The sequence below is a fragment of the Podarcis raffonei genome, chromosome 11, assembly GCF_027172205.1.
Source record: "Podarcis raffonei isolate rPodRaf1 chromosome 11, rPodRaf1.pri, whole genome shotgun sequence".
Lineage (NCBI taxonomy): Eukaryota > Metazoa > Chordata > Lepidosauria > Squamata > Lacertidae > Podarcis > Podarcis raffonei.
In genome coordinates this window covers 59,514,098-59,541,922 of record NC_070612.1, presented here as the reverse complement: position 1 = coordinate 59,541,922, position 27,825 = coordinate 59,514,098, and the positions used below count along the sequence as shown (strand labels likewise).

At 40.7% G+C, this 27,825-nt stretch overlaps 2 protein-coding genes across 5 annotated transcripts; one reads left to right on the top strand and one right to left on the bottom strand.

The window, feature by feature from the left end:
- Positions 1-2,047: 2,047 nt before the first annotated feature.
- On the bottom strand, positions 2,048-18,889 carry HNRNPK (heterogeneous nuclear ribonucleoprotein K). Of its 4 annotated transcripts, none has more exons than XM_053408886.1 (16): positions 18,771-18,889; positions 16,888-16,951; positions 16,712-16,784; positions 15,809-15,906; positions 15,108-15,164; positions 13,797-13,840; positions 12,840-12,912; positions 11,748-11,861; positions 8,810-8,938; positions 8,320-8,621; positions 7,943-7,997; positions 6,122-6,172; positions 4,506-4,527; positions 4,344-4,426; positions 3,868-4,037; positions 2,048-3,125 (listed from the first exon to the last, which is right to left on the bottom strand). In XM_053408886.1, the coding sequence occupies exons 3-16, from the start codon at positions 16,758-16,760 to the stop codon at positions 3,092-3,094; spliced, it is 1,281 nt and encodes a 426-aa protein (XP_053264861.1). In that variant the 5' UTR covers positions 16,761-16,784; positions 16,888-16,951; positions 18,771-18,889; the 3' UTR covers positions 2,048-3,091. The 4 variants fall into 4 exon arrangements, with proteins under 4 accessions (XP_053264861.1, XP_053264864.1, XP_053264862.1 ...); XM_053408889.1 differs by having other exon boundaries at positions 2,048-3,065; XM_053408887.1 differs by lacking the exon at positions 18,771-18,889 and adding an exon at positions 18,081-18,195.
- A 240-nt stretch (positions 18,890-19,129) lies between these two features.
- On the top strand, positions 19,130-23,271 carry RMI1 (RecQ mediated genome instability 1). Its single transcript, XM_053408883.1, has 2 exons — positions 19,130-19,408; positions 20,874-23,271. Exons 1-2 carry the CDS (start codon positions 19,254-19,256, stop codon positions 22,618-22,620), a joined length of 1,902 nt encoding a protein of 633 aa, XP_053264858.1. The 5' UTR covers positions 19,130-19,253; the 3' UTR covers positions 22,621-23,271.
- The last annotated feature ends 4,554 nt before the right edge of the window (positions 23,272-27,825 follow it).

The window sequence follows — 27,825 nt, the reverse complement described above, 5'->3', positions numbered from 1 at the left end:
GTGGGATGTCAAATTTAATAAATAATATACGCATTTAATAAATGAAAAATGACGATGTCTAAACAGCCTGCAAGAAAGCAGGCTCTAGTTTATTCAGTACAGTGACTTTGCGAGTCTGTTTCACACTATAGGCTTCACTTGTAAACTCAAGATTCTTGCCTCCTTTCGTGAGAAAAGTATCACTCCTCTGCAAACCCCTTTCAAAAGCCTGGTTGCAGGGGCAAGGAAGAACTCAATTCTTAGTAGAAAGGGATCCCAACATGACAAATGATTGAATGATTTTTTTACAAGTACTGTAGTTGCATTTAATGAAATGTTAACCTTGCCATCAGTTGCCAACTTCCTATATTTTCGTTTCCTTTACAATGTATTTCCTTAGAGCAAGAGTCAGCAGACTTCAGTCTCATAGGATCTAGGTTGGTTTTCACTAGAACCCAGGTCACCAGCTGGAACTCAGGAAGAGGAACATAGGAGAGTGGGGAGGTACTGTTCTGAACAGGTTTCAGTAGTTGAACTAGATCTCACATTTACAGTGGTGCCTCGCAAGACGAAATTAATCCGTTCCGCGAGTCTCTTCGTCTTGCGTTTTTTTCGTCTTGCGAAGCACGGCTATTAGCGGCTTAGCGGCTTTAAGAAAAAGGAAACAAACTCGCAAGACGTTTCGTCTTGCGAAGCCCATAGGGAAATTCGTCTTGCGGAACGACTCAAAAAACGGAAAACCCTTTCGTCTAGCGAGTTTTTCGTCTTGCGAGGCATTCATCATGCGGGGCAGCACTGTACATGTTTTTCTCCCTTTCACAATTTAGGAGGGGAAAAGGCTACCAACCCATTCCAGTACTGCAAAAATACCCATCTGCCTTCTGCCCACCTTTCCCTAAAGGAAGTTTAGAAGAGGCAAAATATTTGCTTGTAGCATCCCTTCCATACCTGCTGGGACATAACTGTTATCATGAAAACATGCTAGGACAAAATAAACATCTTGACAAAAAGTACCACCCCTGGTTAAAAAGAATCTTTCCCTTAATCACACTTAAAGGCTACAGCAAATACAGTGGTACCTTGGTTTAAGAACAGTTCTGTTTACGAACGATTCCGTTAACGAACTCCACAAAACCGGTAGTCTCCTGGTTTGCGAACTTTATCTCTGTCTAAGAGCAGAATCCAAACAGTGGAAGGGCACTGGTGGTGGTAGGCCTCATTAGGGAAAGCACAACTTGATTTAAGGACGGTTTCAGTTTAAGAATGGACTTCCAGAATGGACTAAGTTCGTAAACAGAGGTACCACTGTACTGCTGCACAGGGGTGTAAATCTTCTGATCAAAGACCCATTTACTCAATGTTCAGAAACAGGACACAACAGCGTCAAATCCTGATGCATAATGCATCCCTCCTACATGAAATGCAAACACCTAGCTAAAGGCAGTCTTTTGTTTTAGGTGAATTTCACCAGAGGTATTAAAAATACACTCTAATGCAAGGATGTTTCATTTTCTGTGAAAACCTAAAGGTCCATTAATCAGAGCTTAGTGCAAATGGCAAAGAACTTAATAGTCCAAAAATATCCGTTAGAGTACCAAAACTGAATGGAGCTCTTCTGTACTCAAAATCCACTTTCGATTAATCCAAGTCTTCATTTCACCAATGGGGTATCACTGCCGATCCACTTCATGTCAGAGATCTGCCGACAATCCAGATCTACATTGCTCTTTTTGCTCTAAAGCACTCCACTGCAGCACAGCTTCCTCTCCACTTGCAACTTTATATGCCATTTTTTAACTTTGACATAAGTAGCACTTACATGATCAGGTTTTGCAAAAAGCCCTCATGAAGATGTTCTTCCTTAAATACTAAAGGTATCTCAAATGAAGGAATCTTTGGCAAATGTTCTTCTATAGCTTCTCAGTGTAGCATTCAGAGCTAAGAAAGAAGGGCATGGTAGATTTCAATTTATCTTTTAATTTATTGTGAAACACAAAGAGGAAAATATTTTAAGTCTGTAGAGAATTAGACCTAGAGTAAATATTGAAACCTCGAAGTTACATGCAGCTGGATGTTATTACAATGTTTATTCGAGACAAATAAACTTGTAAACTATTAATACAAATGCTGAGATTTTTACATGAAAATATCCAGGTTCTTTTGATTCCACACACATTTTCTATGCAACTCAAACAGTGAGATACAATTGTTTTGTCATTCAGTTTTTATACAATAGAAACATTTTAAACAAGTTACAGTTGGATATGGGCAAGATTGCCAATGCTAGAAATGACTAAAATTCCAATAGCCTCTACAGTTAATTGCTATTCCATGACAAACCAAGTTTTGTGAAATTTTATTCAAACCAACAAGTTGCAGTACAATAATTAGGGGCATACATTTGGAGTAACAAGAACGCAAAACTGTTTCAATATTTTTCAGTTTCTTCACACATCCAACTTTGGAGTCAGTGCATTATCAATACTCCCAATTTGCCAAAACAATGAAATTGGGTGTTCTGCTTCTCTGGTATAGGGAAAAAGCCAAGCTCAATTAATGGTGTAGAGAGTGTATTTTAGCTACAGAAGTATGCATTTAAAAAATGACTGCAAGAATTGGTTCACTAAATTTATTTTTAAAATCATAAAACATCTTACAAAAGAGCATTACATTCTGCACACTGCTTTGAATGGATGCCAGGGATAGGTAAGTGAACTACCAGTACTCTTCTCCCTCTTCAAAACAAAAAAGGTATAAAGCAGATGGTTCACAAGTGACAGAAAAAACATTACAGTTTACAACCAACATAGAACAAAAATAAAATCCACCTTCTCTGCTGCTGTTTCAAAATACCAATGTTAGTTTTGCAAAGCCACCCCACTCCCACCCACCTATATGTAGAGAACTAAAAACATTACATCTGGTGACAGCAAAAAAAAAATTCACTACACCTCAAATGCAGAACACCTATGAAGCAGAGGAATGTTGGCTTTTTAAACAGAAGCAGATTTAAGAAAAAAAAAAGATGCAGGACTCCTTCAGTTCTTCACTAGTCTTAGAAAAACTTTCCAGAATACTGCTTCACACTATAAAAAAGAAAAAATATCTTGCATTAGAATCCTTCAACATCTGCATACTGCTTCACACTATAAGGAAAAAGAAAAAAAAAGGCATGTATTAGAATGGTTGAACAAACAACTTGAATCAATATTTGCAAATACATTTTACACAATTATAAATATTAGACAATACATACTGGTTAAAATTTTACAGTTTGTAATTAGTAGCTATCTACTTTCAAAAAGACAAGTTACACATTGCAAAATGCTCACTAGACAGCTGATGTTAGAGGAAATAAAGCAAGTACAACCTAGAGCTGTTATACATGGCAGAAAAGGAAGCAATGCCAGTGAGGTGTGAAATGCTGCATTAACAGCACCAATAGTTTTCAACTTGTCCTGTAGAGGCATGGTCTGTGCCATATGGCAGACTGCGATTTGTTGTCGATTTGGTTATCTAAAAACAACAAAATCACTAGTCTTCCACACAGAACTAGACCAACATCCACTGAAATCTTCTATATTTTCTACAGGCTCTATGTAATAGATTACAAGTAGGTTTTTTGCAGCAGTTTTCACCAGAGAAATGAGGACTGCTTGGTTAAGGTCACTTCCAGCAAGATTAGTTTTGAGGGTGTCTTCATAGAGTAAGAATGGAAAACAGAAGAGAAAGGCATACTACGAAGTGCAGAAGTTAGTATACACTACCAGCATAAAGGTGTTTTTTTGTTTTTAAAATAGCTCTCTTTAAAAAGGCATACAATACAAGAGACAAAGTTCAGTAATAATTTACACATTTAGTTTACAGCTGCAGTTCTATGCAACTTGCCTGTTTTGCAGTAAATACTGTGCATTTTGAATCTGGTCCTGTGTGCCTGTGATAGTTATTATCCGATCTTCTGAGCCCTCTAAGGGTTCATCAATTTTGATTGAAGCTCCTGATTCATGGCGTATCTGTTTGATCCTCTGGCCTCCTTTTCCAATAATGGAACCAGCCAGCTAGAAAAAAAGTGAGGGTTTTTTTTTTAAGCAGCAGCTAGTAATTGCAATATTACAACATACAAAGTTATTACCAGAGTACAAAAACATACCATTACACAATATGACAATTTATTAGGCAGCACTCCTGGACAGTATGTTCAATAACAAGTTGGGGAGGAAATTTTCAACCCATTTCCTTCAAAGCAGAATACAAGCTTAACATATAACCCTGAAGATAACAGTAAGCCTAACATACTGCACAAAGATTAAAAAACCGTATGTCGCAAGATTTGAAAATATTTTAACTACAGGGAATATACTTACATCTTTGGGTATTGTTACTTGTGTTGTAATTATGGGTCCACCAAGATCACCGTAAGAGCCACGACCCCCTGCATAAGAATAGTCTGATTTAAAACGTATGCATCTTGCTCTTTTAATGACTGAACAGTAAATTGTATATAGTACACATGCATTAAAGCTTACCATATCCTGATCCACCCTCGAACTAGCAAAAAGGAAACAAAAAGAAAAAGTCTTAGCAGCTTTTGTTTCATGTAACATGGAAGCTAACGAAAGTATTCTAAACAGCTGATATCTTTATCTGTATCTATATCTATCTATCTCCTGCCAACCTAGCAGTCGAAAGCACGTCAAAGTGCAAGTAGATAAATAGGTACCGCTCCGGCGGGAAGGTGAACGGCGTTTCCGTGTGCTGCTCTGGTTTGCCAGAAGCGGCTTAGTCATGCCGGCCACATGACCCGGAAGCTGTACGCCGGCTCCCTCGGCCAATAAAGCGAGATGAGTGCCGCAACCCCAGAGTCGGTCATGACTGGACCTAATAGTCAGGGGCCCCTTTACCTTTATATATATCTATATAGCTCTACATATATATAACTGGACCTCTGCCATAAAACCATAGGTAAAATCTGTGCATTTCTGGATTTCAAAAGAGAACAAGGGCCTTTCACCACCAAAGCACCAGCATTGTGGAACTCCTTTCCCAATGAATCTAGGTATCTCAACAATCTCAAAATAAAGTGCTACCTCTGGTTACGAACTTAATTTGTTCCAGAGGTCTGTTCTTAACCTGAAACCAATCTTAACCTGAGGTACCTGAGGATAGTGGAGTTTGTAACCCAAGGTACCAGTGTACTTTCCAATGGAGAACACCAAATCAGTAACTGATCAGGCGTATTTTATGCAGCATGATTCATGCAAAGTCAGGGATAACAATTCTAGTGGAAATGTTGAGATTCCAATACCAGATAATGACTAAACTATATAGCCCTCAATAATAGTCTATTACCCTTTTTAACATTCTGACAACCTTGTACAAAAAAGCCAGGCAGTAATGTTAATTACATTCCAATCAACACTCAAAACATTCTCAGTTCTAGTCAGAGGTAGGTTACAAATTCAGCTCCGCTAATTTAACATGTGATGGAATGCCTTCCTGGTGCACTGGCAAGCTAAGCTCTCCCTCCGTCCCCACCCAGCTTAAGCAGCCTATGCATACACATGGGTATGCATACATTCATCATGGCAGTGTGCGCACACAGGTTTATAAAAGTTTTTGAACATTTTCAGTTAAGGCCTATCAAACACACAACATATTAAGAGGGAAAAAACATTTTGGAATCTTTCAGGTCTTCAGTTGCCAACTTAGAGGCACACACATTTCAGGAGACATTAAGATAAGGAACTCAAATCACTGCTTCAGGTATTTTAATGTTTCATTCATCCCATATTACTTAACTATACAAACAATATGTTGTAACATTTCTGGGATTGAAAGAGTATATGATAAGGAATTCCACAGTACAAATTAAGCAGTAGGTGGGAAATTTTGCATCATCCATACTTAAGGCAACTGTTTCCTTTGCCTCTACAAGTATTTGAGTTTAATCTAAACATATCCATTTCAACTACAAGCTTCTAGGAGAAAGTTGTTGCTAAAAGTATTACTTGCTTAAAATCTAGCAAACCCCCAAATGGAAGCTTTTAGCAATGGCAGTTTGTGCGCAAAACCAGTTCCTTATTGCCTCTCTCCTACCATCAAGAACACCAATCAAAGCAGGCTTTTTAATTAGTGTACTCACCATTTCTGGCGTTTCTATGTCATCGCAAGCATTGACATGACATTGCATCATCTTGCCAAAGAGAAGAAAGAAAAAATACATTTGAAACAAGTTATTTGGGACTTTATAGACTCATAAATCATAAAGCTTACATGCCTGTAAACTTATGTGATACAGACTGCATAAACCAGTTTGCATGTTAGAATATATGCAAAACAAGCTTGATAGGTGACAATTTAAGGCAATTTCCATATGCACTACTTATATTATTCTGCAGCCAAGTGCAGCTCTTAAGCAACGTGAATGAAGTCCATATGCAAGCAGAACTGACTTCAATCAGATGCAGAGAATGCTCCTTTTTCCGTACCTTCCCCATGCAGACCACCCCATTCTGTTACAAAGGTTGAGAATCCCTAGAGATTTGGTGGGGGGTGCAGGGAAAATCCCATTGTGTGAGAAGTGTGCAGTGGCCACCACTTATGCATAATTTACTTACACAATTGTGACCTTGGGCAGACAGTCAAAAAAGAAATAAAAGGGCAGGGAAAACTCACTGCTTACCAGCCTCTGGGAAGGATGTTCAAGGGTTATGGGATGCCGCCAGGGCCTTGCACAGCCTTCCCAGAGCTCAGAAAGCAAGGCAGAGGCCAAGGTCTGCTCTGGAGAAGTTTGGATGATTGTGCAGGGTGAGGGAGTAGTTCTGGGGGTTTCCTGGGTTTACGTGATTTTGCCTTTGCACATGGATGCCAGGAGCTGAACCCTCATGTAAGTGGCAGGCCCTGTACACACGCAATATTGGATACTGCTCTTATTTTTTCAATTACCTACATAAATCCTCTCACAATGCCCCGAATAAAGTAACATAAAATAAATAAGCCTGACTTGGTTCAATGTATCAAACAGTTATTACATGTTTTAAGTTAAAATACAGTTTTGGGTTTAATTTAATTTGTACTATATTACTATGTATTGTAACTATATTAAAATTTATACTGTAATTAATTTGCTTCTGAGTCACTCAATGAACTTGTGTTATGGGCAGTTACTGAGTTCATTTCCCCTCTGGTAATTCCTAAGAATGTGTAAATTCTGATTTAGGCATACAGGAAAGCAAGCATTCTGTACACAGTAAATTAGGCTGAAATCTTGTATACGCTAAGAGCCTTGCAGCGCAGTTCTATACCTGCCCACCTAGATATAATCCTACTGAAGTCAATGGGTCTTTTCCCCGGGTAACTGGTAGCAGTAAAATATAACTTTATATTCCTTTCATACTGCAAACATAAAATACTATGGAACTACAGCCCTACATGAATCTGACTTAAATAACTTGGTCAAAGTACATTTCTTCCTCATCAGAACCGTTACTCATTTTGAAAAAGATGACCCACAATTAGAATCATTGTTCCTAACCCTGAAGATTAAGATCCTGTAAGTCAGAGCTTTCCAAACTTCTCATGCTGGCCACACACTTTTTAGACATGCATCATTTCGTGACACAGTAATTCAGTTTTACTAGGAAACTGGAGGTTAAACTAAACCCTTTCCAGCCCCAGGAAAGCCTACAGACTGCAGCCAACACATTAACCTGTCGTGACACAGTTTCAAAAGCTCTGTTCTAAGTACACAAGTGCCAGTGAAGAGAAAAACTTGAACTACAATACTATTAAAGTCTCCAAATACTCAAGATCCATGAACACTTTCTTAAAGAAAACTGAAAGTTAATTGTGAAAGCTAAAATTGTAAAAGGGCATTGATATCCCAAGTCATACATAAAACAATGCTTTCAAGATACCCAATTACCGAAAAACTGTATTCGGAGTTCTATTGAACATAACTTACCATTCCATCGTAGCGATCGCCAGGTCTGCCCCTTCGGTCATAAGACATAAGGTCCCTTAAGAAAGCAAATGATATAATTTAGAGTGTTTACAAGTGAAAGTCTCACATAAAGACATTGTCAAATACATAAATAAGCAAATTGATTTGGTGAAGAAGATAAAGCAATCAGGTTTTTTTTTTACTTTTAGACTAATATTATGTCACAGAAATTCATGTTTTATAAATCCATCCATCCCACTCCCACTTAAAACAAACATAAAAACCAGTTCCATTTATCAACTACTATGTTCTCCCTCAAGCACAAACCTTACTCTAAGCAGCTGTTAGCTCAAGACTGCTCTATAAAAGCACTCGGAATCATTACAATGTTGACGTACCCGCCTCTGGGAGGAGGAGGGGGAGGAAGAGGAAGATTGCGAGCTCTGCTGCCACCTCTACCACCACGGCCTGGAGGAGGGGGAGGAGGTCCTCTGCGAGGGCTCATGTCATCATAATCTCTTCGTGGAGGCATTGGACGACCACGACCTGGAGGCATTCGATCAAAGCCTCCTCTGCCACGCATTGGAAATCCCACAGGACGCCCCCTTCTGTCATCAAACATCATTGTAAATCCACCATAGTCGTACGTTTCATCATAAAAGTTTGGATCATAAGGCTGTGCACGTCCTTTGATTGGAGACTAATATGAAAAAAGGAAAACAACTTTAGTCTTCTGAACATTTCCCACAATTATATTTTAACACATATATTAAAAGACTACCAATTATTGAAGTTACATGTATAGCTTATTTCAAGCAAAAAATGCAACTATCTTTGCACAAAAAAGGCGTGGGGTATGAAAACAAATTACTGTAAAGATTAAATTACCTCTGATATAAGATCCAATATTATTTTGATGCATTCCACAACTCTATCAGGCTTTCCACCAATTAGCACCACTCTGTCGGAAGAATGTGGACAGCATTCTTGGAAAAGCTTAATGGTGGTCTGAGTGTTCTGCCAAGAAAATTGTAAGTAAAAAATTATTTAGAATCCACTCTAACCAATAAGAAAGCTGAAAACTATTTAACATAGTTTGTTTTTGAGATTTGTATGCTGAACAAGTAGCGGCACAAACAATACAAACTGGAAGCTAAGAAAACTCCATTCTCAAAATGCACTCTCATGGCTTGTACATACAAACCATATAATTACACTAGTTATGGTTCACCTACTTTTCACTGTTTGATATCTTTAAAATTTAACAATACAGGAATGATTTATGGTCCCACCCCTATTGAGTTTCCTTCCCTCCTCCCCAATTCAAAATAGAAATTTGTAAAATGCATTTAAAAGCAGAACTGATGTTTTTTCACATGCTTGGTTCCACAACTTACATCCAACCCAAATGAGGGGCTACACATGTCACATACTCCCTCCAAAGATTATTCCTTAAATTTAACCATTTATGATATATTAACTGCATTAAAGCTTGATTTCCGGGCTTAAATTTGGTCTGGGGAAAAAATTTCTTGCCAGAAGAGCACCAACGAATTATTATTATAAGCTTCTGTCAGCTGACATATCTAACCAACCAAGTAAAGTTTCCAAGTTGCCGCACATTACTGTGGTCCAGTCAAGAGGGTATTAGAGTCTGCACAATCCTTCTTTAGCAGGCATTCAAACCATTGGTACATTAGCCAAAGTCAGTAGACAAACACTCCTGGCTACCAACTCCACCTGATATAGGAGGCCTGGACATAGGAACACTTCCAATTGCGTATCTGCTCTTTTAAGTGTAACACGACCACATCACAAAGCAGTTTTCCTGAACTACTCCTAGGGCCACCAACAAATCCTGTTCTTCTAAATTGGACATTTTACTGACATCATGCTAAGCATAGTTGTACCTTGGTTCTCAAACGGAATCTGTTCAGGAAGTCCTTTCAACTTCCGAAAATGTTCAAAAACCAAGGTACAGCTTCCGATCGGCTGTAGGAGCTTCCTGCACTCAATTGGAAGCCACAGAAGCTGTGTCAGACGTTTGGCTTCCAAAAAAAGGTTTGCAAACTGGAACACTCACTTCCAGGTTTGCAGTGTTCGGGAACCAAAATGTTCAAGCAACAAGGCGTTCAAAAACCAAGGTACAACTGTATTACTATTTACTAAGTAATACTAGCATGCTACATTATGCTAAGTGATTCAAGGAATATTGCCACAAATGCTTCAGAATAAATTGAGCTGGACCATCATGAATCCGCTCCAAAATCCAAGATGAACTTTTTCAGCAGTTTTAGTTAGGACAAACCCCGGCAGAAGTCCACAAGAGCCAACGACGAGAAGTACATTAATGTCCCAACAAAATAGAATGAACCATTGCAAAAAACCTCTAACAGGGTTGAAATAAAGTGTGGTGATATTTTTAATATTCTCAATAACCTCAAAGCGTGCAAGACATTCAACAGGGCCACATTAAATTTCTCTCCTACAAAGATGCAGAAAGAAGATGAAGCCAAAGAAGTTCCAGCACCAAACCCTGGTCTTTAAATGTCTAAATAATTGAGTGCTCAGCTACCACAGCTAGCAAATGGTTTGACTTTTAAGTATTTAATTAATTGGGGATCAAGCGAGCTTCTGCAACACTGGTCTTACTATTGCCTCTAAGAGTAGATGAAACAATGTCCTTTATTAATAAAATGAATAAAAGAAAGTCTTCACAATGAGTCTAAAGGTTCAAAATTTTCCAGTGAAAGATCGCCAGGCTGCAAAAGCACTTCAACAGTCATAAAAAGGTCTGCTGAACAAAACTGTGCAGACACAATTGTGGCAGACCTACTTGCTTTTATCATCAACTTTAAACACATTCGTAAGTTGTATACAAGTCATGTTTATGGTGGTAGCTTGGGTTAAGAACTTAATTCGTTCTGGAGGTCCGTTCTTAACCTGAAACTGTTCTTAACCTGAGGGGCCACTTTAGCTAATGGGGCCTCCTGCTGCTGCCGGAGCACCCGAGGTACTATTTCTGGGTTAGCAGAGTCTGTAGCCTGAAGCGTCTGTAACCTGAAGCCGAGGTACCACTGTAGTTGGATTTGTCCCAGTATTCCCCCATGAGTGCTCAAATCAAAGACAGACTTTTTAGCCTCGGAACCCTAATTTATAGAGAGACCTGCACTCCAGAAACTGAGTGAATCTCTAAGGAGCTATTTTGTCAGCAGTCCAAGTTGGTTCCTTAGACCAAGAGTGAAATGTGATTAACAAAGACCACCGTGAAGTGTTTGACAATTATTAGGCTATGTTTTCACTCTATAGATTTCGTATTCCATTTTTACACTTAGTGACGCTACTACACAGGCTCAGATTTTGGTGAACCTCCAACTACGGTGTACGAATTATGTGGAAACCACCATCTTTGCGGTAACTGCTAAGAAACTGTTTCTCTAGAATCTCTGGAGTACAAGTTCCATCAGGGGATCAGGCACCCACAAACCTTTTGCGCTAGCCATTTCAGCTGTACAATGAGAAACAGCTTCAGATACTACAGAAGTATTAGAAACTGTCACCAATTTTAGTAACCAAAGTTAAAACCAGAATAAAATTGATCTCTTTCTCTACACTTTCTTTTACTGAAAGGAAACTCTGTGTTTGTAAATTAATCACATATTTGGGTTTGTAATTCTTTAGCAGCACAAGATGAATAAATTCTAGTAAGGGTGAGGCATTCTTGCCACCCAATGACTAGTAACAACTATGAACTGAAAATCATCTTCAAGAAAGTGATTATATTTAAGGTAACTATGCTTATATCAAAAGACAAAAATTATGTTACCTCTCTGAGTTCTTTGATTTTAGCACCCTTGACACCAATAATTCCTCCAGCCAAACTCTGGTGAATCAACAGCCTTAACTCACAGTCGAAGTCACTTCCCTTGTAATGTTGATACTATAGACATATTCAGGGTGAAGAATGAGAAAAGTAGTCAGTAAGAGGTTTGCTTGAATAAGTACCCATTTACTACCCAGTACAGTACCATACTGTTACTTTTTCTGATTTCCAACTTCCAGTACCTATCACCCACTAAATCCAGACATCATTCTCCAAACAGTTTATATATTACAATTTAAATGTTAAAGTAGTACCATTATCCAAGAGTTCAGGGACCTGATTTTACTCTAACACAAGTTTATGCAGTCCAGCCAGATGCTTTTAAAAATCTAAAAGGTGCTTCAAACACAGCTGTGATATTGCAGTGGGGGGGGGGGGTTCCCTAATGTTCCAAGTAGAAAATCTCACTGGAAGGAGTGCATATGTAAGTAGACCAGCCTAAAATACTTTCCCAGCCAGAGATTACCATTCTTAGCAGGTTTTATTTAAGTCAAGGAATATTCAGCATATAGGAAAAATAAAATCAACCCCTACTATCAAGGTCTATGACCACACACAGTGACCTTGCTATTGATAATGCACCCCAAGAAAATAAGGGGCCACAGCTCAGTGATAGAATTTGTATATAAAAAGCTCCCAGGTTCAAGCCTTGGCATCTTCAGAAAGGGCTGGCAAAGTCCCCTCTTAAACTTTGGAGAGCTGCTATCAGTGTAGGCAAGGTGATGATGATGATTTATTATTATTAACTGAATATATATACCACCCTATACCCAGAGATGACAAGGCAATAAATCAATAAAATCAATATACAATAAAATCAAAATACAAAACAATACTGAGTTACATGGACCTATGGCCTGCCTCAGTATATTAAAATTTCAAACTTAATTTTATTTGGTGTGCTATACACAACCAACTCTTGCTGACACTCCAACTGGGACACACATCTGTATTTTAAATAGAGGGCAAGTTAGCGACAGAAAACAAGAGCATTTGAAGCTCGCCATTCAGATGTATACACCCAAATACACTTACCTCTTCCAAAGTGGGGATTATTTTCTTCAAGATTTCTCCAATTGTTTCGATATCTGCACTTATACTCAGTATGCTGTCAAATAGCATTAAGCATCAGGTGTCACAAATAAGATAGGGGGAAAGGTAAAGTAAGTTGTGTATTCATAATTTTATGTGTTATAAGTCAACTTTACAGAGCTGAACTTACGAGTTAATATTCCCCACTTAAGTCAACCTTTTACTGAAGATACAGCACATGCACCTTTGTTTATGCCCAATAATATAAACGATACAAGTTTAAAATAAGGTTTTGGAGATAAGAGAATGAGTTTCTTGGAAGGAGTCAGATTAAGTGGACAAGAAATTAACGAAGAACTGAAAGCAGGAGTGAATACTCATGTTCCCCGCCACCACTAATTTTAGGATACCCTCACTATTACATTGTTAAACTGGCACACCTTCTCATAGGAAACATGGGAATATGCAAGTGGTGAACATTATATTTGGAATAGGGTTATGAGACCAGTTAGAAATTAGGTTACTAATGGGCTCTGCAAGAAAACAAATACAAATGCAAGACAAAAAAGACAACACAAATGAGAAGTGAAGGAGAGTGAACCAGGAGTTAGCATTTCATCAGAAAAAATTATGAACAGGCAATGCTGGGGGACCAAGGTGGACCACAAAGACAGAGCAGAGCGAGAGACTATTTTGAAACAATCTGATTTACAGTGCAGCAAATATACAACAATTGAAGCTGTGCTCCTTCCATTGAAATAAAATTAGTGGATTGTTGGGTGGGCAACTCACGTAAAAGTTCCGTGACAAAAAAGACTTAATGGGGAAAATAAGACAGAAAACTTAAAAAAAAACAATACACCGTCTACGGGGATACTATTTAATTATATAAAAGGCAGGTAATAATATACATTTCTCTCTTTCTAATCAGGCAGTGAGGCATAAACTGTTGGGACATACCGCTCGGGGCCACTGCTGTCTGGGACTGAAACACTGGCATTGTACTGCATTGGTCATTGGCGTTCGTGGATGTTGGCATTGGGCATGGGCATTCAATCAGAAGTTGTCAAGTAAGGCACCCGTTTGGCAACGAGCACATTTTTGGGCATAGCCAACCAGGGTTTTCACATGGGCGTTCAGGGGCGGATGGGCCAACGTCATGGTGGGCAACGCAGGGGCATGTCGATCCAGTACATGGGCAACGGAGAGATATATGGCCAAAAAAACAAGGAGAGGGAAGAGGGGGAAAAGCAATAAATTTTAATTTAATACAAACTATACTCATTACTCTCAATGAAACAAGCTTAAGTTGTTCTGAAGACTAACACAATAACGGATAGCTACATTGACTGTGGCTTAACAGTTATGGACCGTAAAAATGAGTTACTTGGCCTAAACTACTTTTAACATTAGAAGTTGCAGTAGCAGGCTGGCTCGTGAGGGTAGACACAAAATCTGTAGAGATTCAGATTACTGAAATCCTGGGAAAATTGGGAAAGCCACTAATCCATGAATTATATGTATGGAATCTAGATTTAGGCAGGTGAATTTTTAAGTACACTAGCTTCAGAAAGGTCAGTTAACGCACATGTGATTACTACCCAAGTTCATTCTTATACCAAAGTTGACAGTTATAACATTCTGCAGGCGTTTTACAATATAATGAAAATATCAAACACAATGTGAAATGATATCGTGCCAAATATTTCATTAAATACCAATATCATACTTTCAAAAACTGAAGACTATGCACAATATAAAAAATTGCTTTTTACAAAGCATAGTGTTTAACTATTGAGACTTAATACTGAAAGTGTCTATTCACAGGAGTCAACCCACTATAAAAAGGTAGGTATATTTACTGTGATGTTCATGAAAAATTCATTCCAGATTAAATGCAGCTAAATGGTTCTGTACATAGTATCATGCCAGTCTGAACACTTCTCTCCTGAAGAGATAGACTGTTTAAGCAAAGTTAATTCTATAGCTGGATAAAGAATGGCTATCCAGGTTTGAATTATTTTAATTGGAAGCTTAAGCTCTCTGGTATTGCAAGCCAAAGCAATGAAATACAGTTTAGTTTAATGCTTTGTAAAATAAGGGACAGGAATTTTTCCATATGAATTATTCTGTGTTTTAATTATATGAATGGAATATCCTGACACTTAAGATTTTTTAAAAAATCAATACAAGTGGCTTGTACTAGACACCTATATAAAATTTTCACAATAGCTATGCAAAATTATTAGTGTTTAACTTGTAAATACTCACGTCTGTACGAAGTGCCTTAATGTTTTTGCCACCTTTGCCAATCACTGCTCCAGCATTCTATAAAAAAAAGAAGTCAAAATTGAAATTGATTTTCACAAATACAATTATGATAATAAGGCTGTGATTGGACATGGAAACTGACACTAACACTGCTTTTAGTAAACCTCTCAGATAGCTTTTTAAAAGTGGGTAAGGCAAATAAATCCAACCTAAACACAGAGCTTTAAGTTATTATAGCAAACATAAGAGACTTGCCTTTGGTTTCCTGATAAAAAATAAATTCAAATAATTAATGCAAATTTGCTCAAATTTAAATACTAATGATATGTTTTAATACGGTACAAGTTATGACAGAATATTGTAATGCTTAACTAGGAACCAGCTTTCAACCCTACAAATGAGCTGCCGTTTCCCAAAATTCAGAAAAGCAGGTATGTCATACAGCTTAATCTTTTCTTTAAAAAATGTCAGGTCCTTCTTAAAATCAGGTTTATTGTCTCACATGGCAGAAACATTTTGCTGTTTCTCCAAACAGAAATCTGTTAAGAGTTCTGTGATATAACCCCTGGTATGCTTAAACCGATTATCAGGTATTCTCTTTATTCTGAACACTATTCATCCTCAACTGTGGATAGTAAAATTATTACAACAAAATACCACATACTCAATAACTTTTTTTGCAATTATGTAACAGAACATACTTTGCTCTGAAGCAGAATGCGTAGTTCCACCATCTCATCCGTGTTCCTTGATCTTTTGAAGGCCTGTTCCTCTTCAATATCTTCAGCTGGACGTTTGCCTAATATTTTAGAAAACAGAGAGGATTAACAATCCAAATTTTTAGCTTCTACAAGCTGTAGGGCACAAGTCATTTTATTAAATGGAATAAGGAGTCTTTTAAATGTGGGGATTTCAAAGTTTAAGCCAAGGCTAATTAGGTATAAACAATTACTATCCTAACAGCCTTAATAAAAGTAAGCTTGGCAAATCCATATTGTTCAGTACTATTTTTAGCTTTAATGAACAGCCAGACAGTAAATGCAATAGAAGAGACAACAAAGCAACCTTATTGTCCGTTTCTACTGAAAGCTCTAAAAAAACCTAACTGTAAGTCTGTATGTTTGTGAAGTTAGCTTTTTAGTCATATTAACAGTAACAATATCAATTAGCATCTAACCCATCAAAATGCTTATATTGGGATTATCAATTATGGAATGTAAAATAACTCACTATGGTTACAATTTTAAGTACACCAAGGTTTTTTTCATCATTTATGTAATAATTTTAAGTATCTACATTGGAAATGTACTCAGGCTATACAACATTTGGAAATCAAAACCCCCAGGCAATTCAAATGCCCTCAGAAATCTGAGCGATCCACATGTTAAAATGACCAATGAATAGGACCTGGTTGCAGCATTTAATTTAGGTTTTTATTAAACCAACATCCATTGTCTACGGTGGCTGCAGTGCAGATTGTAAACGAGATTTTTATTCACGCCTGGACATGGCATTTATAAATTCTGAACCCTTGACAGATATTCCATAGTTACTACTTTCACATATAAGAGCTGTAATTTCTGATCACATACAAGATAGCTTACCATTAGTTTCTGTATTAGTGAAGGTCTCTTCTTGCTGTTCAGTCTCCATTGTTTTTAGCCTCGCAGATACAACCTGTCAAATAAAAATAAATAAAACCCCATAAGTGCTTAGAAGAGAGCAGCCAACTCTGCAGCTTGCTAAAGAAATGAAGTGACATTTGGTTTCCAGCACTTACCAATATTATATAGCTTCACCAAGCAAACCTTAAACGTTCTGGGCGGGATCAAAGATCAGCCAGCCTATGAAAAGCAACATACAGCCATTTTGGTCTTGTTCATTATTTTACAGTTCAGTATTCCAGAATACAGAAAAAAACTGAAACATATCAAATGTCTGTCCAACAATGCCTCTTTTCTCCCAAGTTAATCTCTCTGAAGAATTGTATAAGAGTACATACTATATCAAATATCTTTATTTGCAGCCCAGTCATGAATTACATCTCATGCAAAATATTGACTTCACTCTAGTTTTACAGAAAAAACACTAATGCCCGTTCACTTTTCTTACTGAAACCAAGTTCTCTCAGTTTCAGGAACTAAAGCAATTCCTCTGAAGGATTTCTCAGATCTGATTAGTTTTCTCAGCTAATTAATGCCACCTTCAAATTTTTTGCTAGTTGCAACTTCTATCCTAGAAAACTTCAGAACTTATTTTCACATGAAAAACATGCCCTTTGTCCAATTTTTTGAAAGGCGCTATTTCTTCTTAAAGCAACGCAACAGTGAATAAAGCTCAATATAAGCCAGGGACTCCTATACCAAAGTGAAAGAAACTGAATTCATTTCCATGGTATTGCAACTGATGATAAACTGTGTGTGATAAACTGCAGAAAATAGTTGTGATCGTTCGGAAGAAGTGTCTTTACTTCCATAAATTGGCTATTGCTTTAAAAAAACGAAACAAACAAAAAACCCCTCACTACCACTGCACCTTGATTTACTATTTCATCTTTGTGTTTGGTGCAAGTCATTTGATTTGAGGAAAACAAGATAAACCCCAACACATACAATCGCAATATACAAACGGATTTCGGGATCTACCATAACGTAGAGTTCAATTAAAGCGATTTAACGGTGTTAGCAAGAGGGAAGGAGCTATTGTACCAGGTAGGCAGTGCCAAGCAAGAACACGATCCATGAACACTGGCCCTAGGTGGAGAGCAGGGGGGGGGTGGAAGGTGTCACAAGCCCCTCATAAACAGCTTTCAACCAAAAGGATTGCCCCGTTCTCCTCCCCGTCGCGCTGCGGACAAGGCGGCCCACAGCACGAGACACTAAAGTACTTCCGTTAGGGACCTCGAGGCTTCAGGAGGGCCCAATTTAACCGCAACAACCCTCGCCACAACCCGTCAAAATAAAGCGAACAAACCCCCAATAAACGGGTCGCGCGGGGAGCGAAGGAAGATTCCCTCTAGTTGCATAAGCTTGATCTGCCTTTATTGGAGAGCAACGCGACTAAAAATGGCGGCTCTCAAGAGCAGCTTCGGCTGTAATGGCGACCACGAGCTGCTAGGAGGAGCCGGGAGCGGAAGGAGTAACGCCACGCGGCGGCGGCCCCGAGCGAAGGGCCCACCCGCCCGACAGGCAAGACACACAAAAGAGGCCCGGCGCCTCCTCGCTCCGTTCGCCGGCGGGAAAAGCCTACAGGGAGCGCCGGGGCTGCTGGGCTCCGCCAGGGGAAGGAAACGCCTCCCGCCGCCTCTCCACCCACCGCGGCCGCCATGATTTCTGCAGCAGCAGCCGCTGCAAAACCCGGGGAGCTTTGTTTCCTCGCGCCGCCTCCCTTTCCCCGGGCGGCTGCGGACGCCGTGGCGCTGAGCGGGCGGCGCCACGTAGCGCAACGGCCGAAACGGCCTCCCCCCTTCGCCGCCATTAGCGGGGCCTCCCGTCGCCCCTCCCCCACAGGCTCACCCGCCCCTCAGGCACGAGCGCCCCGAAAACCTCCTAGGCCCGACGCGGCGGAGACCCGGCACACGGAAATATTTAGAAACACACACACACACACACACACACCGCCACCGCCGCAAACGGGGGGGAAAAAGCCCCCTCGGCTCCTTACCGCGCAGCGCACCAACTCCGCCGTATCCGTCGCTAAGGAGCGCGAGAGAAAAGAGCCGAAAGGAGCCGTAGCGCGCGCACACTCACACAAGCCACGGCCGCCCGCTTATTGGCTCGCCGGCCCCGCCGCCGCACCCCTATTGGCTGACGGCGCCGCCCTTCTCGAAGCGAGGCACGCTGTGGTGCCGGGGCCCGCCCTCCGTGGCGGCTGCCGCGGCGCCAACCCCGCAAACGGGGCTCTGGGCCGGCCGGGCGGCTGAGGCGGCATCCCAGTCCTCTTATCCCCCGGCCGTTTCCATTTTCCCTGCTCACATACTGCTTGGTACTTACATTTAAGATATATATATTACAAAACAAAAACCAGTCCGATCAGTCCGAATATCGTTACGGTAATGACAAGGGGGCGAAGGGCTTCAAGGAGAACGGAACTGATCCGAGGTCGCGCGTGAGGGGAAAGGGAGCGAGAGAGACGGAGCGAAACAAAATGGCGCCGGCGCAAACTCCGTCTTGTCCTCCGGCGGGGCGGACTTCTCGCGAGCCTGGGAAGTTCGCTTTGGCGCTTAAAACAAAAGCGGGGGAGGGCGGAGGGCTCCCGAGGACCCGCGTGTGGCGGCAGGACGCGAGTCGAGCGCTTCTCACGTACGTCGCGGGATGGCGGGGGAAAAGGGCAGCCTTGGGTTTCTCTTCTCCCGTTGCTCTCGGGTCCCGCGGAGTCCGGGGAGCGGGAGGAGAGAGGGCGCCGGATTGAGAGGATGACCCACCCCATGGGCTAAGCTTTCTTAATAATAATTATTATTATTATAATTAGCTGAGCTTAGAAAACAAAAAGAGTTGCGCTGTCGTTAAATGTTCGCTTGTTGGAAGTAGTCCAGTCTTAATTCGTTTATGGAAATGTTGGCTGTGGGGATTCCGTATCGCAGTCAGATTGCAAAGGCCACGAGGTTTGAGAACCTCCCCTGTAAGAATATTTAGCCCATTCTCGCAAATTTGTTAATAAAAAGGAACAAAGGGGGGGAAACAACCACCATCTTTCCTTAGCTTCCCTTTCAGATGATTTGTAGAACAAATGAAGAAAAAAACAAAAAACTCCACAACCTTTAATTCCCTGAGGGCAACTTTCACCTCATGTGCTTAATTTCGCATTTCAGACTGCTGTGGAAGGCAAAAAAGAGGTGTTTTTTTTAAAAAAAAGTTAGAAAACCTCTACTTTCTAATACAATGCTAGGAAGGGTTTTCAAGTCAACAAAATGTGTCCATCATTTCAACAATTTTTATGTCCCCACCCCAATTTTCCATTGCTTTGGTTCCTTTAAAATTTTTGTTGTGCACGTTTTCATTCCATGATTCAGTTATTTGCATAAGATTTGCACATGTGCACATGGTGACCTGGTAATTCACACATCATTCATCTTGCTGTGGTTTTAGTTAAGTGACTGCCTCTACCTCAAAGTAAATGCTTTGTGGATTGATTTCTCTAATGCTTCACACAGTCTTGCTGATAGGGCCAAACCCCTTAATTCAGTTGGGGTTACATCGGAATATATTTAGGATAGAACTATACATATTCAGATGGTATCATAAACCCTGCTCTTCTTTCTGTCTTTTGCTTCTCCGTTTTCTATCCCTTGCTTCTTCATTCCTTCTCTGTTCTGCAGTGCTGGATTATGACAGTGGCCAACCAACTATCTCTGTTGTCTAGAATTAGCATTGGGTGTTGGAGAAGTATAGTTCTGCACTAAAGGAGTAAATTCTGATGAAAGTATGCATAGGGTTGGGCTCTTAGACACTTCCTAAAATCCTGGCAATAAATTGTGAGAAAGAAATGGTCTTTGGGTACCATAACTCTGTTTTTTTCTAGTCCAGTAAATGTAGTAATCATATGATAGTTGGGGAGGGGGTACTTTTAGCTGCTCAGTTGCTGACCTACGGACAACTTACTTTCGCTAAATGAACAGGTACAGCTGGCAAATTACTTGGCTAGCTTACCAGATAGGTTGTGATTGGTTAAATTTTGCTGCATGAGTTTCCACAGGCAATAGGTTGTTTAATCAGACATTTAGTAAAAACTTAGTTAAGTCAGCAAACCTATTTTGTTTCATTCCAGGGCATTCACAGTTTTCCTTTCACCTCAAAAGAAAATGACTGCGTCAGGTCTGGCAGCAAGAGTGGAAACTTGGCTTTCATCTACATGGCATGTGAAGGTTCCTGCACCATGGCTAGAAGCGTGCATTGATTGGATTCAACAAGAAAATGGCAGTGGCAGTTTGGCTCAGGCTTCTATTAACAAGCAAGTTTTTGAGCAGTGGCTTCTTACAGATCTCAGAGATCTCGAATACCCAGTTCTGCCTGACTGCATTTCAAACAATCCAAAGGGAGAATTGAACAGCTTTTATTCCATACAGATTGATTCCCTTGTTGATGTGAGTCAGCCTGCCTATTCCCAACTGCAAAAGATAAGGAAGAAAAATACTGTAAATGAGGAAATAACTGCTAATACACAGGGAACATTGAGGCCCTGGGAAGCAAAGCCTACTCGAATGCTGATGCTGCAACTGACAGATGGCATACATGACATTCAAGGCATGGAATACCAGCCTATTCCTGTTCTCCATAGCAATCTTCCTCCAGGGTCAAAGGTTATGATACAGGGGAAAGTTGCATATCGCTTAGGTGTTCTTTTGCTTAAACCAGAAAATGTAAGATTGTTGGGGGGTGAAGTGGATAGCCTTGTAGAAGAAAACTCTGAGGAAAGAGTTCTTGCTAGGCTTATTAGAGAAGAAGACAGAAATCCTAATGCTGAGAAATCAAATGCTGCTGAATGTGACATTTCAATACCTGTTGATGAAGTGGGCCCTTCTGATGAAGAGCTTCTGGCAAGTCTTGGGGGAAATGAAGAATTAATGATAAACGAGGCCCCTTTTGAAAGTAGATGCTGCACCAGAAGTACCAGATTAAATTCCACCACATCTCTGCTTCCCGCTACTGAAAGCTGTTTGCAGCAAGACCCTGCAGCGTTCATTGCAGAAAATGAAGAACAAAGTGTTCCAGTTCTGGGAAACATGGAAGGAGATTTCTATGAGTTTCCATTGGAGGATGATTTACTTTTAGAAGAAGAGATCATGCAAGAACAGATACAGGTTCTGAATAGAAGCCCTAGCATAAATAGTGCTGGGGAATCTGGTGAAACAATAATGTGTGATATACATGAAGAAAGCACAGGAGATTTTTTAATGAAACATAATGCCCAGAGAACCAAAAACATGGAAGGCCGTTTTGGAAATATGATGGTACAAGAGAAAAACAATGAAAAGCCCTCCAATAATTCTAACAATAGGCTAACAGACATTAATGTAGAACTTGAACAATATCCTCAACCTGAACAGACTTGCAGAATACAAAATAAGTGCAACAAAGTTGATTTAAATGCCCTTCCCTTCACATACTTATCAGTTTTATTAAGTAACAAGCCCAAGGCTATTACAACTCTGAAAATTAGAGCATTTATAGTAACTCTTACCAGAAATCTAACAAGCAGTGGTGGCTTTTCAAGTTTATCAGCAAAAATATCTGATGGTACAGCTTATTTAGAAGTTGATTTTGCTGATGAGATTCTAACAAGCTTGATCGGGTTTTCAGCACCTGAAATGAAACAACTAAAGAAAGATCCTGTCCTAGGCCCCAGAATTAAGGAAGGTTTACAGAATTGCCAACTAGCACTAATAGACCTCTGTTGTTTGATGACCATCAAATTTAACCCTTCTCAGACAAAAGCAACAGTAATAGTTTTGCAAGACATTAATGCAAATGATTTCAGTAATTTAAAAGAACGCCTAAATACATGCTGCATTTAAGTAAAACTCTTGTTTGCGATCCCATAAAATTGTTAAATCACAAATCATATTTAATTATTAGGTGAAATGCAGTTTTGTGGGTGCTTGAATTCAGAAAAAATCAGTGGGATAGTAGGAAAATACTTTAGTACTGTGGCATGTTTCCATTAGTACTTGTCTATTTTAACAAAGGTTTGTCCTGGTTTTTTCAAAAATACTTTCTCATGCTATCAGGAAAAAACAAGAGTTATAGCCAGTGATAACAGTGTGAAGCAATATTCAGCTATGCCCTCACCCCACATCTGCCTTTGAGGGTCCTTCAACATTCTGGAGTGGATTTAGGTGGTGGGGGCTGCAAGAGGGAGGGGAATCACTCAAAATTGCTTACCTCCTGTTCTGTTGATGAGAGCCTTACTATCGGCTAAGCGACACTGTTGGACATAACTGAAGGTTTTGGAAATACTGTAAGTGAAAATCCAGTATTACCAGAGCTCATTTCTAAGACTTCATAAGCTTTCTGAAAATAAATTGATGCTTAAACTGTTGTGATGGGCAAGTCAGAATTGTTCAATTTGCAATGTGTTTTTCTGCTACTTTTAAGGTATTTGTGCATCATGTCATTTCTATCTTACTCATTTTGAAAAACCTGAAATAAAACTATTTGTAAGCCTAGTGGACCAATGTCTTGGAGCTGAAACACAAAAGACAACCAAGCTAGCCTGGAACAGAGGACTAGGCTCCTGTGCCTTTAATTTCAGTGGGTATAATTTGCACAACAATCTGCACCTATAGAAATTCCCTTTTCTACACAACTATTCGAGGTGTTAGAGCCCGATTTTCTTCCGTCTGGTTCCCGTAGGATTTAATATGGCCCCTGTGGCAGTTTATTTCCTGGGGTAAAATCCTAAAAAAACCTCAACAACTTCAATCCTTAAAAAAAATCAACAACTTTGAACTTTGGTCGGCCCTCATGGGCCTTCACTTCATCAAATCTGGCCCTCTCTGAAAAAAGTTTGGACACTACTGCCCTAGGAGTAGAGAAAGCAGAAGGAACTAGCAGGATAAACCATTGCTACCTGATCTCCCTCTTTGCTAAGGTTGTTAAAATCTTCGTGGCAACAGTGTTAGGACTTATGTGCCTTTAGCAGATCTTATTTATAAACTGATTAGTCAAACAGCTCAGATAATATCTAGAATCTTAAAATAGCTGATAGTTGAGTTTATTTAATCATCCATTGTGAGTCAACCCAGTTGGATCCAAAACATTTTAGGCAATTATTTTTTGTGCAATAATTGCAGGTTGTGATCATTTGTTGTCGGGAGATCCAGGCATCTCTCAGGATGGCATTTCTGACGCAGATATTTTGCATATCCCCCATCATTCAGGTTCATCATACCTTTAGTGATACAATATGTAAGTTCTTCACACTGAGTACTTGCATTATTTTGTAAGCTTGTCAAAGTCATAATTAATTGGGTTGGTTGATCCTAATACTTTTGGAATACTGCTTTTCAGCTGGCGCACTGGGAGCAACAAATGAGTCACATTGACCTAAAGTGGGTTGTAGTGGTGGCATCTTCACCATTTTCAATCTTTGATTTAGAAAAAAAGAAAAGATTTCCAGAAGCAACTTCTACCTTATACCTTTTAATACAGTAGTTTTATAGAAGGGAATTTCTGCAGACACGCTCTGTATGATAACCAATACCTGCCCCAAATCCTGCTCCGACACAACTGGTTCCGCTATAGTCTTTTCTTACACCTGCTCAACTAAGAGAAAGACAAGAAAATGGTCACATATGAGTAAAAAAATTAGATTGCAGATTGTAGTTCAAGGTCTGAACCTTTACAGAGTTATTCTATGCTAACAGGAAAGTCAGCTGAGAGGCCATTGTATTCTTCGGACCTCATGCTCCACAGCCCAAGAGAAAGGCCCCAGGCATCCCCAGTGCTGTAGCAAAAAAACTGTTCTTGCTAATCTGCCTTGTAAAGAAAAAAAGAGAGGGCATGCAGAGGAATGCTGAATAGATTGGTGGAGGATTTGAATCACAAATGGCCTTAATAAACAAAAGAAAATACTATGAGCATGTGCACTTAACTCAATTTTCTTTGCTCACTTCCTACTTTGGGTCAGTATCCTTGCATGGCTGTTTTTTGCCCCCAAACCAGCTTGGCTCAGCAACTGCGGGTGCCCAGGGCCGTGGGTGGCATGCAGTGTGCATGGTTCTGGCACTGATGTGTGCGAGTGTCCAGTCCCTTCAAGGGGAATTTTGTGGGTGCTCAGGGCCCCAGGGAGTTGGTACATATACCCTTTAAAAAAAAAAGAATCTCCAAAAGGCAGATTGGCCTTTGGGTGCAGCCACTTCTACACAAAATCTCTTCTCCAAAAAGGAAGGGAGATTGACTGAAATAATCAGAGTGGGTGGCGAGGGGACCTTTTGACTTTTGGAACTGCTCCGCAGAACAATATATGAAACCTGCATTCCTGACTTCAGGAAAATCCATTTCTTTAAAATTTTCACATCATCTAGGTCTCAAAGGAGCTTAAATAAAATGCGCATTATATAAAATTTAAAACAGAAATTAAAACCTCTGAGAAGAAAACGTGTCCTTGAACTCTGATAATAACTTGCTTGTCTGAATGGAGAATAGAGAGGAATGTGTAAGTGTGTAGACACTATCCTGCTGCACTAACATGAAATTCACATTCATTGCTCAACCTGCTTTTTCTGGCCTCAGCCATCACTGCCGTGCGGCCCCTAAAATGTTGTCAAGAAAGGAATGTGGCTTGTGGCATGTGATCTGTGGATTAGGGGGGCTAGGCTAGTCCCCTAAGTGTTCCCCTGGTGCCCCCTTTCCAAAGCCAGTGAAGCTTCTGCTCAGCTTAGGGAGGGAGGTGTGATGCTCTGAGGGGTCCAAGAGCCCTCCCGCCACCTTCCCAAAGCCCACCCAGCTTTGGGAAGGAGGGAAGAGGGCTCCAGCATCCTATAAGAGCCTTGGATCCTCCTTCTCAAAGTCAGGGAAGCTTCTGCCCAGCTTAAGGAGGGAAGTATAAAACCCACACGCGTGATATCAGGACATCATGATGCCCCCAATTGCTGTTGCCTCTGGCCCTAACTGTTCCCATATGTGTGTGTGTGTGTGTGTGTGTGTGTGTGTGTGTGTGTTATAAGAATTTTTAGGTCTTATATATAATAAATGTTCATAAATGTACCAAGCAAACACATATATAAATATATAAACCACATGTCCAAAACCCACTGGAAAAGTCCTAAAGCCATTCTGACTCTTTCAATCACCTCAAATATTTCTCTACAAGGTCAAAGGAAATGCAGAAACCTCCCCATTGTCTCTGTCCTCACAAATCCTGCCTTAAGGGCACATTTAAGGTGTGAATAGGGTGAGCCTGTGACCTGGCTCAGGAATTAGGTATTATCATTACAAAAGAATGGCCAGGCTCCCCAGGTAATCCAGTCAAGTGATCATTAACAGGTAACCTGGCAGGCAGGGTAAAAACGCATTCAGATTTCTGTTGTAAACTGCCTTTTCTGTGATGTATGTATGATGTTTCTGGGGGTGGTCTTGGACTTCAGGGCAGGAAATTTAAAATGTCTATATAAGGGATTGTACGCATGGCTCGGGGTCCTCCTCCTTTCTCCTGTTTGGGGGGGAGCACCCTGCTGCAACAGTTAATAAAGATCAAGCTTACTAGCTGCTTTGCTTCTCAATATTCTCTGGTTGGTCTCTGTTATTTTCTCCTACCAATCGAGAACCTACAAAAGGACCCTATATGGGCTCTTGGATACCCCATAAGGGAAAAGGAGCAGTTTTTAAAAACATATATATATATCAGTGCCCACCACTGAATGTGGCCCTCAGACTGAAAAGGGTTCCCAACCTTGCCATAAGAGAAGCAATGAAAACACAGAAACTTGGAAGAATTGTAAATTTGAATGACTGACAGGGAGACCCTCAGGAAAATACTCAAAGCTAGAGACAAGATGTTATCAGCCACATTGATCGTCTCAACACAAAGCTATCGGGACTGGGATTCAAGGCTACTTTCCAACTAATACCACAGTTCTTACTGGGTAATTCTAGAGTTGCCATATTTTGAAAATGGCCTTCCCGGACAGACCTACCCTTGACGTGAAGGCCGCAGCCAAGTGGAGGTTTTTTCTCTCTTGTTGCCCGACTCCTTTCCTGCACCTGCTCAAGTTTCGTGGTTTGCAACAGGGCTCCTGCTTGCCACTACTGGGGGTCACTCTGAGCCACTGAGCGGACTCCACTATGGAGCCACCTCTCCCTCTCAGGCCTTCAGCCTCCAAGTGGCCATTGGCAAGGTTGTGCCTGGGATCAGGCCCAGGCAGGGAGGCTCAGCTCTCTGCGGCCTCTCTGGTCCTGCTTGACCCTTCCCCAGTGGCAGCACAGTGCCCCAACAGCTGCTCAAGCCACATCGGATGGGAAAACCCAGGAAGGACCAGAGAGGCCATGAAGCGACCACCAAGGCAGCCGCCGCCGCCCGCTTCCCCTCTGGCACGACCTGAGCAACCATATAGCCGGACTTCCCCAGCTATTCCAGTGATTTCCACCCGGACACTTTCTGACAGCCAAATCCCAGCAGTGTCTGGGAAATTTCGGACATATGGCAACCCCAGGTAATTCATGTGCTGGGGATGTGCTAATTTATTAAGGCAGAGTAACTACTTGCCCAGGGACGCGGGTGGCGTGGTGGTCTAAACCAGCGAGCCTCTTGGGCTTGCTGATCGGAAAGTTGGCAGTTTGAATCCCCACGACAGGGTGAGCTCCCGCTCTTGCCAACCTAGCAGTTCGAAAGCACGTCAAAGTGCAAGTAGATAAATAGGTACCACTCTGGCGGGAAGGTAAACGGCATTTCCGTGCGCTGCTCTGGTTTTGCCATAAGCGGCTTAGTCATGCTGGCCACATGACCTGGAAGCTGTCTGAGGACAAACGTCAGCTCCCTCGGCCAGTAAAGCGAGATGAGTGCCACAACCCCAGAGTCGTCCGCGACTGGACCTAACGGTCAGGGGTCCCTTTACCTTTACCTACTTGCCCTAGACCCTCACATTGAAGTAGGGATATGAAATATCCAACAAGTGTTTGGTGTCCTAATAGCATCTTCTACTTGCAACATTGTTTTCAATGTACTTTTTAAAATAGGTCAATGGGATACCTTTGGTTTTAGGTCCAATCTTATCACAATG

Coding starts and splice junctions, on each gene's coding strand:
- RMI1 (XM_053408883.1), top strand. CDS start 19,254: ATGGCGCCGGCGCAAACTCCGTCTTGTCCTCCGGCGGGGCGGACTTCT. Junction 19,409..20,873: donor GCGAGTCGAGCGCTTCTCAC/GTACGTCGCGGG, acceptor GTTTCATTCCAG/GGCATTCACAGTTTTCCTTT.
- HNRNPK (XM_053408886.1), bottom strand. CDS start 16,760: ATGGAGACTGAACAGCAAGAAGAGACCTTCACTAATACAGAAACTAAT. Junction 7,998..8,319: donor CCTCCTCCTCCCAGAGGCGG/GTACGTCAACAT, acceptor TGCTTTCTTAAG/GGACCTTATGTCTTATGACC. Junction 3,126..3,867: donor CAGTATTTACTGCAAAACAG/GCAAGTTGCATA, acceptor TTTTCCTTATAG/TGTGAAGCAGTATGCAGATG.